At 34.4% G+C, this 16,230-nt stretch overlaps 2 protein-coding genes and 1 pseudogene across 2 annotated transcripts; 2 read left to right on the forward strand and 1 right to left on the reverse strand.

Annotated features, from left to right (window-relative positions):
• The first annotated feature begins 626 nt into the window (after nt 1-626).
• Nucleotides 627-3,292, forward strand: LOC107953009 (uncharacterized). Its single transcript, XM_016888235.2, has 3 exons — nt 627-1,227; nt 2,155-2,322; nt 3,023-3,292. The coding sequence occupies exons 1-3, from the start codon at nt 751-753 to the stop codon at nt 3,224-3,226; spliced, it is 849 nt and encodes a 282-aa protein (XP_016743724.1). The 5' UTR covers nt 627-750; the 3' UTR covers nt 3,227-3,292.
• A 185-nt stretch (nt 3,293-3,477) lies between these two features.
• Nucleotides 3,478-7,211, reverse strand: LOC107953010 (putative expansin-A17). The gene is made up of 4 exons (XM_016888237.2): nt 6,463-7,211; nt 4,492-5,929; nt 4,047-4,368; nt 3,478-3,942 (listed from the first exon to the last, which is right to left on the reverse strand). Exons 2-4 carry the CDS (start codon nt 4,634-4,636, stop codon nt 3,633-3,635), a joined length of 777 nt encoding a protein of 258 aa, XP_016743726.1. The 5' UTR covers nt 4,637-5,929; nt 6,463-7,211; the 3' UTR covers nt 3,478-3,632.
• Nucleotides 7,212-7,716: 505 nt separating this feature from the next.
• On the forward strand, nt 7,717-11,555 carry LOC107953011 (LRR receptor-like serine/threonine-protein kinase RPK2; annotated as a pseudogene).
• The last annotated feature ends 4,675 nt before the right edge of the window (nt 11,556-16,230 follow it).

Below are 16,230 nucleotides of genomic sequence, written 5' to 3' on the forward strand. Positions count from 1 at the left end.
TCACGTATTTCTACTTTTTAAGTTTTAGTCTATTTTTATTTTGTGATTTTCTAATCTCTTTGATTCAATCCATTGAATCCAAGCAAATTGAAATAGAAAATTTTGACATTTTAGAAACCATCCTTCTAAATTGCTCCAAATGGAATTGTAGAATTTCCATGTAATGTCATCTGCTACAAATTTGGGTTCACGTTTAGGATATATACATTCTAAAATTTCTAAATCTAAAAGCGAAAAATATTATTTAAGAATGAAATTTGAGATTAATCGATATATATGTTTTTTTAATATATATTTTCAAAATTTTTTAGTAATTTATTAATTTTTAAATTCTAGATTAAGTAAGAATTGAATATTTGATAATTCAAAACAAATACATAATAAAAGAAATTAATATCATTTGTTCAAAAAATTTCTTTAGCTAACCTTTTACAATGAACTCCATTTTTCTACCTCCGTCCCAACAAACTACACTTTCTTGGGGTAATTTTCGTACTTATGATAATCAAAGTTTCACCAAGCCCAAAATGAAAATGGATCTAAATTAGGGTTTAAGTGCCGGTAGAGAGTCACTAGGAAGCCCAACCGGCATGAAACTATTGGGTATGAGTCGCATTTTCTATTTTAATTTAATTTTAACCCTCATGGTGCTATTCCTAAAAGGAAGCGGGTGGTGGGAAATCCCCTGAAAATTCAGTAGCACTGAAAAATGTGGGGCTGTGCTGCTATTTCAGTTGAGCTAAACAAAATATGCGCGCCTCTCCAATTTCACCCTCGCTACCTGCTGTTTCCACCGTCGTATTCCCGCCTTTCCCCGCCACCACCCGCTTCCTTCTCCACTCACCACCCTCCTACAAAGCCACCGCCTCTCTTTTCCTCTCAATTCCCTGTCCCAGGTTTCTTTTCTCCAAATTCAGGCCCTGCCCTTTTTGCTCTAACTCTGATGCTACCACAAACGAGGAGGATGATGTTTATTTTGACGTTGACGATGATGGGATTGTTTCTTCAGATGGTGAGACACAACCATTATCTGAAGACGGTGTCTTTATTGAGATAAAAAAGCTTGGAGGGAATTCTCGTAGAATTCGGTCCAAAATTGGGATTGAAGCCAACCTCGATACTGTTTGGAACATCTTGACCAACTATGAGAAGTTGGCTGATGTTATTCCGGGTCTTGCTGTGAGCGAAGTTGTCGAAAAGAAACACAAATTTGCTCGACTTTATCAGGTAAATCATTTATCTCCCGTTTCTTTTCATTTCCTTTTTTATTCTGTCTTCTGTTTATCTAAATTTCAGTTGCATGTGAACTTTGGCAATGTCGTACTTATGTTAATTAAAACTTTTAAGTAAGATGCAAACAAATTTAGGATTTTTAGAACAAAATGAAGGCGTTTCTGGGTTTATCTAAATATGAGTAGGAATTTGTTGCACATGTTGAGGGTTTAAATGTGAGTGCCAATTGCTGGGTGGATCATTTGGAAAAAGAAAAAGGGCTATTTTGAGTTCCTTGAGTCCTACAGAGGGATGAGAGTAGAATGTAAGTACTGGGATTGAGAAGATCTATTATATTAATCTTTTGATATTCTGGGCAATGAATCCATTTCCTTCACTCCATTACCTTTACTAGGACTCGGATCGCATTTTGCCCCCTCCACTCAAAAAACTGAGCAAATTAGTCCCTCTATGTTAGATTATAGAGTTATAGAGTAAATTGTTCTTTTGTTAAAATTTTTGTTGGTAAAAACTGGTCTTATGAGGTACACAAAGGCACGCCATATGTAACTTTTTTATTATTTTGTCAGCCATACCATTTTTTACGGGTAGAAATTTATGAAAATTTTAACTGAAAAGACTAGTTTTCCCTTTGATTTAACATATAATAACTAATTTGTACCTTTTTTTTTTGAGTAAAATGACAAAATGCAATTTGACTCCTAGTACAAAGGCCTCTATTGTACTTTTACCTTGGAAGTGAGGGCGACCAGCCAAGCACATGTTTGTAATTTATAAATATTGGTTTATTGATGATACATGTCCCTCAATCTCACATTGCTAATAGTATTCTTTTATATATAATTACTTGATGTTTGGTCCTTGGGTTGAGTGATTGTCTTCTGTTATCGATGTAATCAGTGTGTTACATTCTTTTGACAGATTGGACAGCAAAGCTTGCCATTGGGTTTGAAATTTAATGCTAAAGGAGTTATAGATTGTTATGAGAAGGATCTTGAGATTTTGCCTTCTGGGAAAAAGCGTGAGATTCAATTCAAGATGGTTGAAGGTGACTTCACCATGTTTGAAGGAACATGGTTGATCGAACAGGTAGTGAATTAATTATTCTTAAGCTGTTGTGTACGTTTAAATCTTCTCCTTCAGTCTGGTTTTCACGAAGTATAAAGTCACAATCTCATTGTTAAAGTTTATAAAAAAAAATATTTAGCTTTTAGAATTTTCAAGGGAAAACCAAGAAAAATTAAACCCGTTTTAGCCCAAATGGTTATTAATGCACCCTTGAAAACAGGGGATTTCCACCCGAAAGGAAGATCTCATTTCCTGCTAAACCGAGACAGAATTTTGATCCATTGGCTCGTGCTATAAGTTTATATCCTCTGCAGCAAATGACTGAACTGTATGATATGATGAATTTGCATTGGCTTTAGGCACAGTTATCACTTGTTTTTCTCTTATCACAAATGCACTTCACGTACACTTTTACTTTTGCAATTTTTGTTGTCCCATTTTATGTTGTCGCTGGTGGTCTATTCCGGGTTTTGAGTGCTGTTTGCCCAGAGTTGCTCTTCAGGGTTGCATCTACAAAGTTGCATCTTTCTTGTTGGCATCTTTGTATTTTCGCTTCCTTTCTAAGGTCATGCAGCTTAGAGTTTGCAACCAGATTTTTCTGGATGAATAGGTTGTGTATGTAAGGTTTGAACCTTGAATGATTTAAATATCTATTTTAATGAGTGAATGTAAGGTTCATTATCCAAAGGCTAATGACTTTCTTAATTGATGGGCTCTGCAGTTTAATAAAAGAAAACATGAAGGCGAAGAAGCATCTCTTGGTGAAGAATTTCAGACGACCCTCTGGTATTTAGTTGATCTTAAGCCGAAGATATGGTTGCCTGTTCGCCTCGTTGAGAACAGGCTTTCTATCGAGATAAAGGCAAACCTTTTGTCTATTCGCGAAGAAGCGGAGACAGTGATAAGTGCTATGAACTCTGCATAAAACTATGTACTTGGACATATAATAAACTCAAAAAGTATATAATCTACTGAAGATCAAGTTTTTCTATTTTGGATAATTTTATTGAAGATTTAAGTCTCACATTGCAATAATGATACACCTCAAAATTCTAGCTCAAGCTTGAAGTTTATGCATTTAAATATGTTTTATTTTTTGGGAACTGGATAAATGTAATTTAAGGACTAAAGATTCTAAATTTCAATGCTCCTACAAAGTGAATACAGTTGCCAATGTTGGGCTTAAATACTCAACAAACTTGGTTGCTGGGCTTCATTGCAAACCGCAAACCTAAGTGCTTAATACTTTCTATGTTACATCTTGGGAGAAAACTGTATGGCAAAAATGAAATGCAAAACAAATGCATGAAAGGTGTAAATAAAACAAAGATCTAAAACTGCACGTTGCTTTTGAAGGACTGACCAAATTGCCAACCGGAAGGTACCACATTAAGAGCGACTTTAGTCCTTCCGTTGCCGGCTTGAATCTTGAAGGATAAGCTCTGGCCGCTTAGATAGCTTAAGCTCTGCCATTTGGCACCCCAATTTCTCGACATTGCTTCCCATTTATTGCTCCTGGACCCCTTTACCCATACCTTGTTAATCTCTCCAGCACCCCCAACGTTTGATATCAGTACTAGCTGAAAATAGTTCCTTCCGTTGATGGTGAATCTAATGCCCCCACTTCTCCTGCATGTAACCCTGGTAACCACAAGGATTTAAACCGGTGATGTCAGTTACTAATATCGTGATAAAAATGTTACAGTACTTAACTGCGGTTATAAGGGAAGAATCGAATTTCATACTTCCTGTAGAGGATTGGTACAATTCCAGCCTTGTATTTGGCTATGGTCTCAAACGCAGGTTGAGACATGTCGAAGTGTGGTCGGGGAGGATTACACCAACCACCATTGTCACTTGGGAGTGCATAGTTCGGAGGACAGAAGTTGGTGGCGGTGATCGTAATTGATTTACCCTTGGCACACCATTGGGGTGCATTTTTGGCATCACAAACTATTCTATAGCAGCCTCCACATGACTTTCCACCATTAAACAAAACTGTGCTCACTGCAGCTGAGTTTGTTCCATAACCATCTGTAAAGAGATTACCATAACCACAAGCTCCTCCTGGGAAAACCAACATGGTAATCAATAATCATCTGTTCAAGATCAACAGCTCTTTTATAGAAAATAATTTATATGAATTGAGACCAGCACAATGGAGAGGAAGAAAAAGTTGTTTAAACTTACCCATTGTGCCAGAAGCATCAACCCCACCATAGAATGTTGCATGGGCTGGGAACCAAACTGGAGCAGTTCCTGCTATGTTAAATCTAGTGGAAAAATATAACCCCACAAGGAGTATCGCAGTAGTGAATTGATAGGAACTCTCCATTATTCTATTTCTTTTCTCCGTTTCCTCTAAAAACAAAAGGATTGTTTCTTTTCAATGGTAATGCGCGTAGAGCTAAGAATGAGTTTGATGCAGCAAAGGGAGAATCCTATATATTTATAATCACTGCTGGACCACTAGGTAGTTGATAGAAAAGATTGTTGATGGAATTTTTTAACATTAAGATATCATTGCTCTATGATGATCCATATATGATAAAAATAACCGTAAATCATGATGTCATACGGAAAATCTCATTTTATATTCAAACCCATGTGACAGTAGTTAAGAACCTTGATGCTGCACTTGAGTTTCCAATCTATGCAGTCTTGGGTTAAGGTGAAATATAATATTGTCAAGCTAAATGCATCATCGAATTTTCGTTTTATCAAAAGTAGAAGTATTCAATCATTAATATTGCCTTGTTACAATATAACCAAAAAGAAAAAGGAATCATCTTGGAACTTCTAAATTCTACAAATGGAATTATTAGGGTAAGAAAAAAATCAACCATCAATTTATCAAAACTGAACCCTGAAAAGATCAGATGCAATACCACACGACAAACCTTTTATGTCAATTCCTTATATTTAAAAGTTCTAATACTAATTTTATCAACATGTGTGAAAAAAAAAGAGAGATTGGGAAAAAAAGGAGAGAGAAAATTGGGAAGATTATAATCCATATGGACAGATCACTGCATCAAAAAATTATTTAGCTGTTGAATAATATAAATAATAAAGAAAATACACCGACAAGATCCTGTTGAGATTAGATCGAAGCAGGCTCTAATTATAATTGGCAATGACAAGTGATTTCCTACTTAATTTCATGGGATTCAGACGGTGCTGGGATTTTTATGTAAATTCAATGTATTATACTATCCGTGGTACCATATAAATCTGCAGTACAGTAGTGCTTCAAATTGTCAAGCAGGCAATATAAAATTACAAGAGGAGTTTAAATAGTTTCTAGGCAGAAACCATATGCTTTAAATCTTGTAATCCATTTCTTAATTTCTGCAACTACGATTTTCAACAGTTACGAAATTCTGCAAGTGCAACCTATATTATCTGCACTCAGATGACTGTTAGATGCAGATTTAGGTTCGAACATGAATATGTTGATATATGACTTTCAAAAACAAAAGGATTATACCTTCTATAGGCATATAAAAAAATGGAAAGTCCAAAAACGTAGACTGCTACTAAAGAATCAAAGTCAACTAACCTATAATTAATCCACGTTTATACAGGTTTTGTAGCAGCAGTACATTGCAATGCAACCATCATGAATCTGCAATTGTTGTAGCCTTATTTTTATACAAGAAAAACAGGCAATAAATACATATTCTATGGTTGATAAGTACAACCATATATCATGGCATGTCTTAAGGGACATACATCTATATAGCACATGGGTGATACCATGCCATCTCTTACTAAACTTTTCATCTAAAAAAATTGCTCACACGTGGCTTCACGTTCATAAATTTAATTGGTTGTTAAGGGAATTTGTATTTAATTTTTATTACTATAAGAAAAAAAGTGAAATCAAGAGGGCTACCTTTTAAAGAGGCTTTTACATTGTAAATTCTATCTACCAAACAAGTAATTAAGAATGGGATACCTTAGGCACGTATTGATTTTCATCATATTAGCTGATATCAAGAAAGCATATAAAAACAGCAGCGAATGGATTTAATTATTATTCCAACCAGAAACTACTAAAAAATCTGGAAACCATCTAACCTCAACAAATCACTTAACTTCTATGTTCAAGAACAAATGTACATGGAATTTGAAATGGAATACAATACGAGAGTTTACCTTTCAAGAATCAAATATAGGATTCTGAAGCAAAAAACGAGCATTATTCAACAGAGCACTAGCCTCCTCGTTTGATGCATCTACTAATCTCAGTTCCTTGATCTCTTCCTGCCATTTCTTCATCTGCTCTCTATGTATCCCAAAACAAAACCATAAATCTAAATTTAGAAAGAAAAAAAAAGGAAAGAATCTCATCCATCTATAGATTATAGAATAGAGATCAGCCGTTGTTCAAATTCATTGCTCAGTTCCTTGAACATTGTCTCCCTTGATTCCAATAGCTCCGAAACCTCCATAAGTTAAATGAAAACAAATAGTTATATAATTTATGAACAACTGCGTATATAAACCAGAAAGGACTGTGATTAATAATGCTTATGGTTGCCAATTGTGTAAAGCGCTCGATCCTTTCAAGAATATGAGAGATATTCAGTTCCATTTCTTCTAATCCAGCAAGGTGTGTCTCAGATTGTTCTTTCTCTATTACTTCCATAACATTTTCATTGCTAATTTGATCTTAATTTGATTGATGAACAAAATAAAAATCAAAGAGGCTTTACGTTTGGTTTCATGCGTATCCTCAAAGCTTCATTCCTTTCACTTTCCATCTCAACACCATCATGAAATCCAGCAAACAAAAGGGATTGAAAAATATTCCTTTTAATAAAACTCACCCAACAAATCATTGAGAAAAACTTACCTGAAAGAGAGAGCAAGATAGAGTTTGGAAATTGGAAAGACACTCGGTTTTTTCAAATTTGAAAATCAGGAATGCGCGCGAATTTTATGTAATTTGGGTTTTAAATTGGGTTCAGTGGCAAAACGGGTCGGATCCGAGGGATGGTCCGCAAGAAAGATTATGATTGGGCCTTTTTAAGGGCGAAGAAGGAGATTTATTTTTGTATTTTTGTGGGTTAAAATTCAAACCTAACCCATTTAAAAATAAAACTAAAATCCAAAGCTTAATACAAAACTAATCTTCAACCAAAGATATTTGACCTTTTTTTTCTTATTCTTCTATTTAATCATATTATTGGCTTTATTTTTCTTTTCGTTTGGACTTTTAATCAATAACGACAGATCTTGATTACATATAATTACATATAATTGCAAATATAGTAAAAAAAAGAAAAAGAAAAAAGAAAGAATATACGAATGGCATAATTACATTAGTTAATTAAATTGGTGACTAATACAAGTTGACACAAACTAAAGGAGGTAAATGTGATGGAAAAAGGAAAATAGTACTGAAAAGGAGTTTGTTTGAGTTTAATTCCCTAGACACTCATGCACTCTACAGTCCTATGTTCACACTTTGGAACTTTACCCAATCTTCCTTCTCCATCTGTTTTCTAATTTCTTCTCTTTGACGGTTCATTTCGTTGTCACCTTTTACACTTCTGCAGTTCCCCAGTTTCACACTTCAAATCAAACTCCTTCTACCTTTCGAGTTCCAGCCCGCCCATATCTCCATATCTCCATGTTTAAATTCTCGCTTCACTTTTCAGCCCCCTACAGCTTCTTTTTCTTCATTTTTTATTCCTTTCGTCGTTTGAAACTTGAAACGGAAACCTCCATCAGGGCAGCAGAAATATGCCACCCGCACCCAAGTTTCAAAAACATCGTCTTTCACTTATTACACTTCTCTTCTCTGTTCTTGCTGGTCTATTGGTGTGCAAGGCAGTTAGCTTGGCAGCTGTTTTAAGTGATAAAGATGCTTTACTGCAACTCAAATCTGCTATAGTTGAAGACCCACTAGGGTTCACTTCTAGTTGGAACCCAAATGATAAAGACCCTTGCCTTTGGCATGGTGTTTCTTGTGACCCACTTAAAGGTCGAGTCATCACCCTTAATCTTTCCTCTAACCTCAATTCTACATGTTCTGTGCTTCAACTCTCGGCATCAAAAACAGCAGAAGTGAAGGGTGATCAAGTTAGAGGTAATTTTACTTTGCTATATCCTTGTTTGCATGTTGATGTTGATGACAATATTTCATTTGTTGGATTGAGGGGTAGGTTATCTCCTGCTATTGGCCACCTTACAAAGCTTAGAGTTTTGTCACTTGGGTTCAATGAATTCTTTGGTGAGCTGCCTTTAGAAATGGGAAAGCTTAATCTTTTGGAAGTTCTTGATTTAGGTTTTAATGCTTTTCATGGTCCTATACCAGCCGCCTTAAAGAAGTGCACTTCATTGAGGGTTATTAATTTATCTGGGAATCAATTGAATGGAACCATTCCTGCAATTTTTGGGCCGATTACAAGTTTTCAAGTTGTTGACTTTTCTTTCAATAAATTGAGTGGTGAAATTCCAAATGAGTTAGGCGAAAATTGTGGGAGTCTAATGCATCTCCATCTTGCAAGTAATGAGCTTTCAGGTTCAATTCCGTCCAACTTGGGTAACTGTGGTGAGCTCAAGTCTTTGATACTGTCTTCTAATATATTGCAAAATGATATTCCTTCAAGTCTTGGTAAACTCGAGAATCTTGAAGCGTTGGACTTGTCCAGGAATTTCTTGAGTGGACTTGTACCGCCGACTTTGGGGGATTGTAAGCAGTTGAAATTGCTTGTGTTGAAGAACAAGAATGGTCCTCTGTTTTCAAGAAAAGGCTCCAGCTTTATGTTTCATCAAGAGGAGTACGGGGAGGGAGATTACAATTTTTTTGAGGGTGAACTGCCTGAGAGTATTGTTAAACTTTACGGTATCCATGTCCTTTGGCTGCCAAACGTGAATTTGGAAGGCATTTTTCCGCAGACTTGGGGATCATGTTCTAACTTGAAAATGTTGAATGTAGCACAAAATTTCTTGACTGGACAAATACCTGCGTCCTTTGGTAATTGTAAGAACTTGTATTTCCTTGATTTGAGCTCCAATAACTTGTCTGGTTCGCTTCCAGCTGCAATTCCTGTTCCATGCATGGTTGTATTCAATATCAGCCAAAATTCCTTGTATGGGAACATTTCAAGATTTTCTCATGGTGAGTGCTCTAATGGTTCCTTGAATTTGTCAATGTCATATATGGACCTGGTTGGATTGTACTCTTCTTTCTTTTATAGGAATGCTCTCATAAATATTGGTTCTGGTCCTTCCCCATTTTCATTGAGTGAATTTGTTGTATTGCATGATTTCAGCAGGAATCAGTTCACTGGCTCAGTTCCTCCCTTTATTATTTCTTTATATACTTTGTCTGCTAAGCTGAATTATGGTTTCTGGTTGAATGGGAACAATTTTGAAGGTAATCTTTCTGTATATTCTTTTGATCCTTGTCTACGGTTGGATGGTTTGATCTTTGATGCTAGCAACAACAAAATCGTAGGTGAACTTCCTTTAAACATGGGTCACACTTGCAAATGCTTGAAAATTTTGAGTTTGGCGAGCAATGAATTTGTTGGCTCAATTCCTACATCATTCACTGACATGGTTTCTCTGCTTAAGCTTAACCTCAGTGAAAACAGATTGCGAGGTCCTATTCCGTCGTATATTGGAGAGATGAAGGAGATAAGGTACCTCTCACTTTCTAATAATAACTTTTCAGGTGCGATGCCTTGGGATTTAGTTCAACTGTCATCGTTAGAAGTTTTAGAGCTTTCTTCAAATTCTCTCTCAGGAGAGATACTACCTGATTTGGCTGAGCTCAAGCACCTCAGTGCTCTGCGGTTAGATCATAACAAGCTCACTGGGCAGATACCATTTGGCTTTAGTAACATGACTGCACTTTCAGTGTTCAATGTTTCTTTCAACAATTTGACTGGATCTATCCCTCTGAATTCGATTTCATTAAATTGTGAAAGTGTGAAAGAAAATCCTAACCTTCAGCCATGTCACACTGATCAATCATCCTCTGAATTGGAGCGACATCACTTTGGAAATATTTCACAAGGGGGCCGTTCTCCCAGGGAAAACATACAAAAAATTCGCAGTGAGTTCAATCAAATAGAAATTGCCTCCATCACGTCGGCTTCAGTAATTTTTTCTGTCCTCATAGCATTGATTTTCTTCCTTGTATGCATGAAGAAATTCGCATGCAATGCTGTATCCGATCATGTATCGGGGAGAAAAGAGGTGGTAACTTGCAATAGTATCAGCATACAGCTGACATGAAAATGTTGTTAGGGCCACAGGTTGTTTCAATCTCCAAAACTGCATTGGTAGTGGAGGGTTCGGAGCTACATACAAGGCTGAAGTAGTTCCAGGAGTTGTGGTTGCGGTGAAGCGGCTGTCATTGGGTAGGTTTCAAGGTGTTCAACAGTTTGCTGCTGAGATCAAGACTCTAGGACGGGTGCAGCATCCAAATCTTGTAACTCTTATAGGTTACCATGTTAGTGAGGCTGAAATGTTCCTGATCTACAACTACTTGCCTGGTGGCAATTTGGAAAATTTCATTCAGGAGCGCTCAAGGAGGACTGTGGAATGGAGGATGCTACACAAGATTGCTCTGGACATAGCATGCGCCCTTATGCACTTGCACGATGAGTGTGTCCCTCGAGTTTTGCACCGTGACATCAAGCCAAGCAACATTCTTTTGGATAAACACTTCAATGCATACCTATCTGATTTCGGCCTTGCTAGGCTTCTTGGCACATCTGAGACTCATGCAACTACTGATGTTGCAGGAACTTTCGGATACGTTGCCCCCGAATATGCCATGACGTGCCGTGTCTCTGATAAGGCCGATGTGTATAGTTATGGTGTTGTTGTTTTGGTGTTATTATCCGACAAGAAAGCCTTGGATCCATCTTTCTCTTCCTTTGGAAATGGTTTCAACATCGTGACGTGGGCGAGCATGCTTCTAGCTCAAGGACAAGGATGTGAATTTTTCATGGCCAGGCTATGGGATTCAGGGCCTCAACATGATCTAATCGAGGTGCTTCATTTGGCCGTAATGTGTACAGGTGAATCTCTTTCATCCTGGCCTTCAATGAGGGAAGTTGCCCGAAGGTTGAAAGCCATTCAACCTCCCACATCTTAAAATGCCTTTCTGTAAGTCATCAGTGCCATTGATTAAAGGGGGAGAGTTAGGACTATGATTGATGTCCAATTAGTAGCTCCTATATGCCTTTCTTAATGCAGCACAGGCAAATTGTCATTTTCTTTTATCTTCAGCCTCAGCTAAATTATACATGATCATGCTTGTATTTTAAAATATATTCTTAAATATTTTATTTAAAAATGATACGAGAAATTTCAGTTTAGTAAATATTGGTACGTCTAGATTCATACAACTTTGAGAAATTAAACTTATGTCTATAAAAATTAAATTAGATAACGGAAGTATATACTCTTTTGTTTTTTTAAAAATAAAATTAAAAAACTAAAAGCATACCTAAAACATAATGCTTGGATAATTTTTCATTTCCAAAGTTATTGATATTCTTATCCCATGTTATTGTTTTTAACTAACTTTAACATTCAACTTGAAAAACAATTTATAAGTCAATTTAAAAAGTTGAAAATTCTAGATTTAAGCAATTTTTAAATTTACAAATAATTTATATTAATTACTTAGAAAAACATTTAAATTTTATATTATATATACACATCATAATATTAACAATTTATTACCATAATTATTTGTATTATAATCTAAGTTAAATATTTATTGATACCAAAATAGTAATAACATGGAATTGCGGTAATAATAAAGACACGGGAAAATAAGATTAAGTTATATTTTAGTAAATTATTCTATCACTTACGAAATTTTTGTGAACTTAATATAGTTATATTTATCTAAAATATGATTCATATATTAAAATTAAATTTTACAAATAATTTATATTAAATATTTAAAAACATATAAAATTAAATTTTCAAATATCGTAATATTAATAAATTTGAATATGATTTAAATTAATATATATTTTACATGTGTAAATTGATGGGGGTATTTGGTGCACCCATGGTTTGTGTGCATCTGATCGGATTCATAATCAACGTATGAATAGTGAGGTGGTTGGTTGGGAATCCAGTCGTGTTGGTTGATGGTTGAGCTAGGCATCTCTTGGGCTTCCCCCTAAATATTGGCACCTCATGTTTAGCCATAGAACTTGACCTCTCTTCATGTGGAGCTTTGACTCCGCAACATTATCATTTGGGCAATATTTATATTATAAAAATTTAAATTAATTGTTTTAGTTTAGGTTGCACTAACTTTTTCTTCAAATTTGTGCAGAGCCACCAATACTCAGGAATAACATATTTAAATAAACATGTTTAATCCTTTCAATTTCTCTTCTTTTAGATCTTTTACGGGTCTTCTCCAACTACAATAAATCTACCAACTCTTACCTACTTTCCTATTAATCTTCAAACTTACAATATTGTTAATTTCAAGTCATTATTTATTATTTTTTAAATTGTTTTCACTATTTATTGGACATACTAATTTTAAAAAAAAGAGAGAGAGAATAAGGCGTACATGTGCTTATATTTATGCATTTCCTCATATTTAATCCTATTTTTTATACAATTTAATTCAAAAACAATGATGACATTAAATTAACAATGACAATGATGCATCAATTATTCAATGGTTTATATTTGATGTATTATTTAATATATCAAATTTATATATTTAATTAATAGGTGATAAATAATTTGTCAAGTGTGAATCATGTAAATATTAATATTAATATTAATTTAAATTTAAATTTGAAATATCCTTTTCACTAAGACTTATTTTCAATTGAACTCCATGTGTTGGCTTAATGGTCAAAGTGTTCACGACATCATGTGTGATTTGAGTTCGAATCATATTAATCACATTACTATTAAAACTTTATCATCCTCTTGTAATTCACCAACAAAATTATTTTCAATTTACTCATAAGTATCAATTAAAATTAAAATTATATCTAACAAAATACAAACTATTAAATCTACAATCTTTCTCTCAATATAAATTAGAGCTTTGCACATATAATTAAGACTTAAATCATAAATTCAAATCACAACAAATAATGCAAGGTTTGTTCATAGATAATTTTCTCTTCTTTTATACATTATATCGGCTTTTTTTAAATTATATTTTAATCATTTAAAAAAGTTATATAATAATCACTAACGTTATTAAATTGTTATATTTTTGTCACTTAATTTTAAACTCCCATTAAAAAAAATACAACAATAAATAAAAAATTCATATAAAAAATCAATTGCAACAAGGAAAAACCAAAAGTTTTGCAGCTAATTTTTCCACATTCAATCTCATCAAAATCATAGTCTTTGATCTTTCACAAAAAAAAAAATACCCATTCATTTTGATCTTACTCATTTTTTCATGTGCTTTTTTGTTTTATGCTCTCTTCTTTTTCATCTTTCTTTGCCTTTTTTTCATGCATATCCGCGTTGGCTCCACTTTTCCTATATCATTAAAAATAACATATATGTTTTATTTATACTTGAAAGTAAATTCTTCACTTGAAATGTGGGAGAAGAAATGGTTTTGGAGAAGAAGAAGAGCACTTTATATTGTAAATTTTAAAAATTCAAAATTCAAAATTCCAAAACTAAAAGTTACTCAAAAACCCAATCAATCTAGTAACGAGAGTTACAAAAAATAAATTATGAATTTAGAAATGAATTAGGGTAATTTGTATAATAATTAAAAAAAACTCAAATTTCAATTTTTTGAAATTTACCGAAGAACCCAAACAATGTAATAAAACATTTTGCTTTTCTCTATTGCCCTTTTCTTTCTTAAATTTTTGCTCCTTTTTTTTTCAATAATTATTAGGAAAATCCGGCAAATAGATTGTTGATGGTAGAAGTTTTTATGATTCTTAAGAATGAAAGTAGTATTGCAAACCTAGATTTTGTTTCTTGGAAACTCAAGCAGTAATAATCGGCTTAATAGTGGAATCCAAATCTTGTATTTAGATGTATTTTGCTAGGATTTTAGCGCTTTGAAAAAAAAATAAAAAAAATAAAATAAATTTTGCAAAAAAATTTCTAGGTAAAACAACATGAAATTGATGTGATTATGGCAAACAAATGAAATTTAGTTTGAAATTTTTAATTCTTTTATATAATAAAAATTTACAAGAAATGTAAGTTTAAATTTTTTTAACTTTAAATTTAATAATTTTTTTTACCAATGATTGACTGGGTGTTTATTGATAAAAAACTAAAAACTACAAAGGGTTCAGGCTTGTAAAGATGAGCCCAAAATTCAAATCGGCCTACCTCAGATCTTAAAAACAAAACATTAAAAAAATAAAACATTAAAAAAAATAACAAAACACTAAAAAATAAAGTGAAACGGTGAAAATAAATATGCCTTGAAAAAAGGAAACCTACTCCACCCAGTCAATCTTCCAACGGCTGAAACCCATTAGTTGCTCTTGACATTTCTTATCAGCTTTCCCATCCGTTCTCTCCTTTTGACGATAGCGTTTCCCAAGGTTTTCATTGTTTGCTATCTCTTTGTAGACATAAGTTCTCTTCCAGTCTTCTTAGTCTAGATTTCTAGTCCATTGTTCCTCTGCTCTCTTATCACGCTGAATCGGCTCCTCGTTCTCCAGGTGATTTCTCTCGCTATTCTGTAGTGCTTCCTTTGCAATATATGGGCTTTAGTGTTCTCTATTTTCTGTATGTGTTTAAACTCAATCTTCTGAAAATATGGTTTCTTGCTCTGTATATCTCTGATAATGGCTCCAATGTCTGAGTAATCTATTGTAGATGATTGACCTTTCTTGATTACTATTAGAGAATCGCCCAGTATTTGGATTTCCTGAAAACCCATTTCGATTCCTAACTTAATTGCTTCTAATCCTGCAAATGCTTCCGCTGCAAATGGAGAAGCAACATTACGATGAATAATCGATTTCGTGGTCAAAACTTCGTTCATCGGACCCCTAACTACCAACCCCGATGTTGATCTGAACTCTCTGTTGTTAAACACGGCGTCGAACTGGATCTCCATAATCGATACGTCTTCCCCATTTCTTTGATTGTGCCTGGTATGTGATGAAGTCATTTTAACTTTAATCCCTTTGTATTCTGCCACACGATCCTGAATTTTCTGTGCAAGGTCTTTGCTCGTTGTGTGGACCCGTTCATGCAACAGTTGGTTCCTTGAATGCCATAGTATCCATAAGCCATAACAAAAATACCTGTATTGTTCGTTTGTTCCTTGGTTGAAGATCAGGGTGAGCCATTCCCAGAAATCTTGATGTGCAAAAGTTGTGATCCATGATAAATTTCCATGATAAATTTAAAAGTTGCCAGACCTCTATTCTTGTGGAACATTGCCAAAAAATATGATGACAATCTTCATTTTCATCACTGCACTGGGGACATCTGGCATTAGTCACTAACCTTCTATGTCGTAAATTGCTCAATGTAGGAATGTAATTCCATGATATGCGCCAGATTATGATTGTAATCTTAGGTGGTAATTGTAGTTTCCATAGTTTACTAAAAAATTCCTTAGCTTCGGCCTGTAACAAATAATGACTAGAATCCAGATTAGCAATTTGTAATAGTTTATAAGCACTATGGACTGAGTATTCCCCTGTTAGTTCGCCCCTCCAGACTTGGAAGTCCTCGTGGGCTGATTCTGATAATGGAATCTGTAAGATTTTGTGAGCAGCCTCCGGGTAAAAGGTATGGTTAATTAGCTCTACCTTCTAGTTTCTAGTCGTACTATCAATAAGATCCGAAACAAGTTCTAATAGCATACTGTCTGACCTGTTGTGCCTTTCCAGTAAATCAATTCCTTGGACCCATCGATCATTCCATATGGAGACTTTGTTCCCTTTACTGATTCGC

This window comes from Gossypium hirsutum, chromosome A07 (genome assembly GCF_007990345.1).
Source record: "Gossypium hirsutum isolate 1008001.06 chromosome A07, Gossypium_hirsutum_v2.1, whole genome shotgun sequence".
NCBI lineage: Eukaryota > Viridiplantae > Streptophyta > Magnoliopsida > Malvales > Malvaceae > Gossypium > Gossypium hirsutum.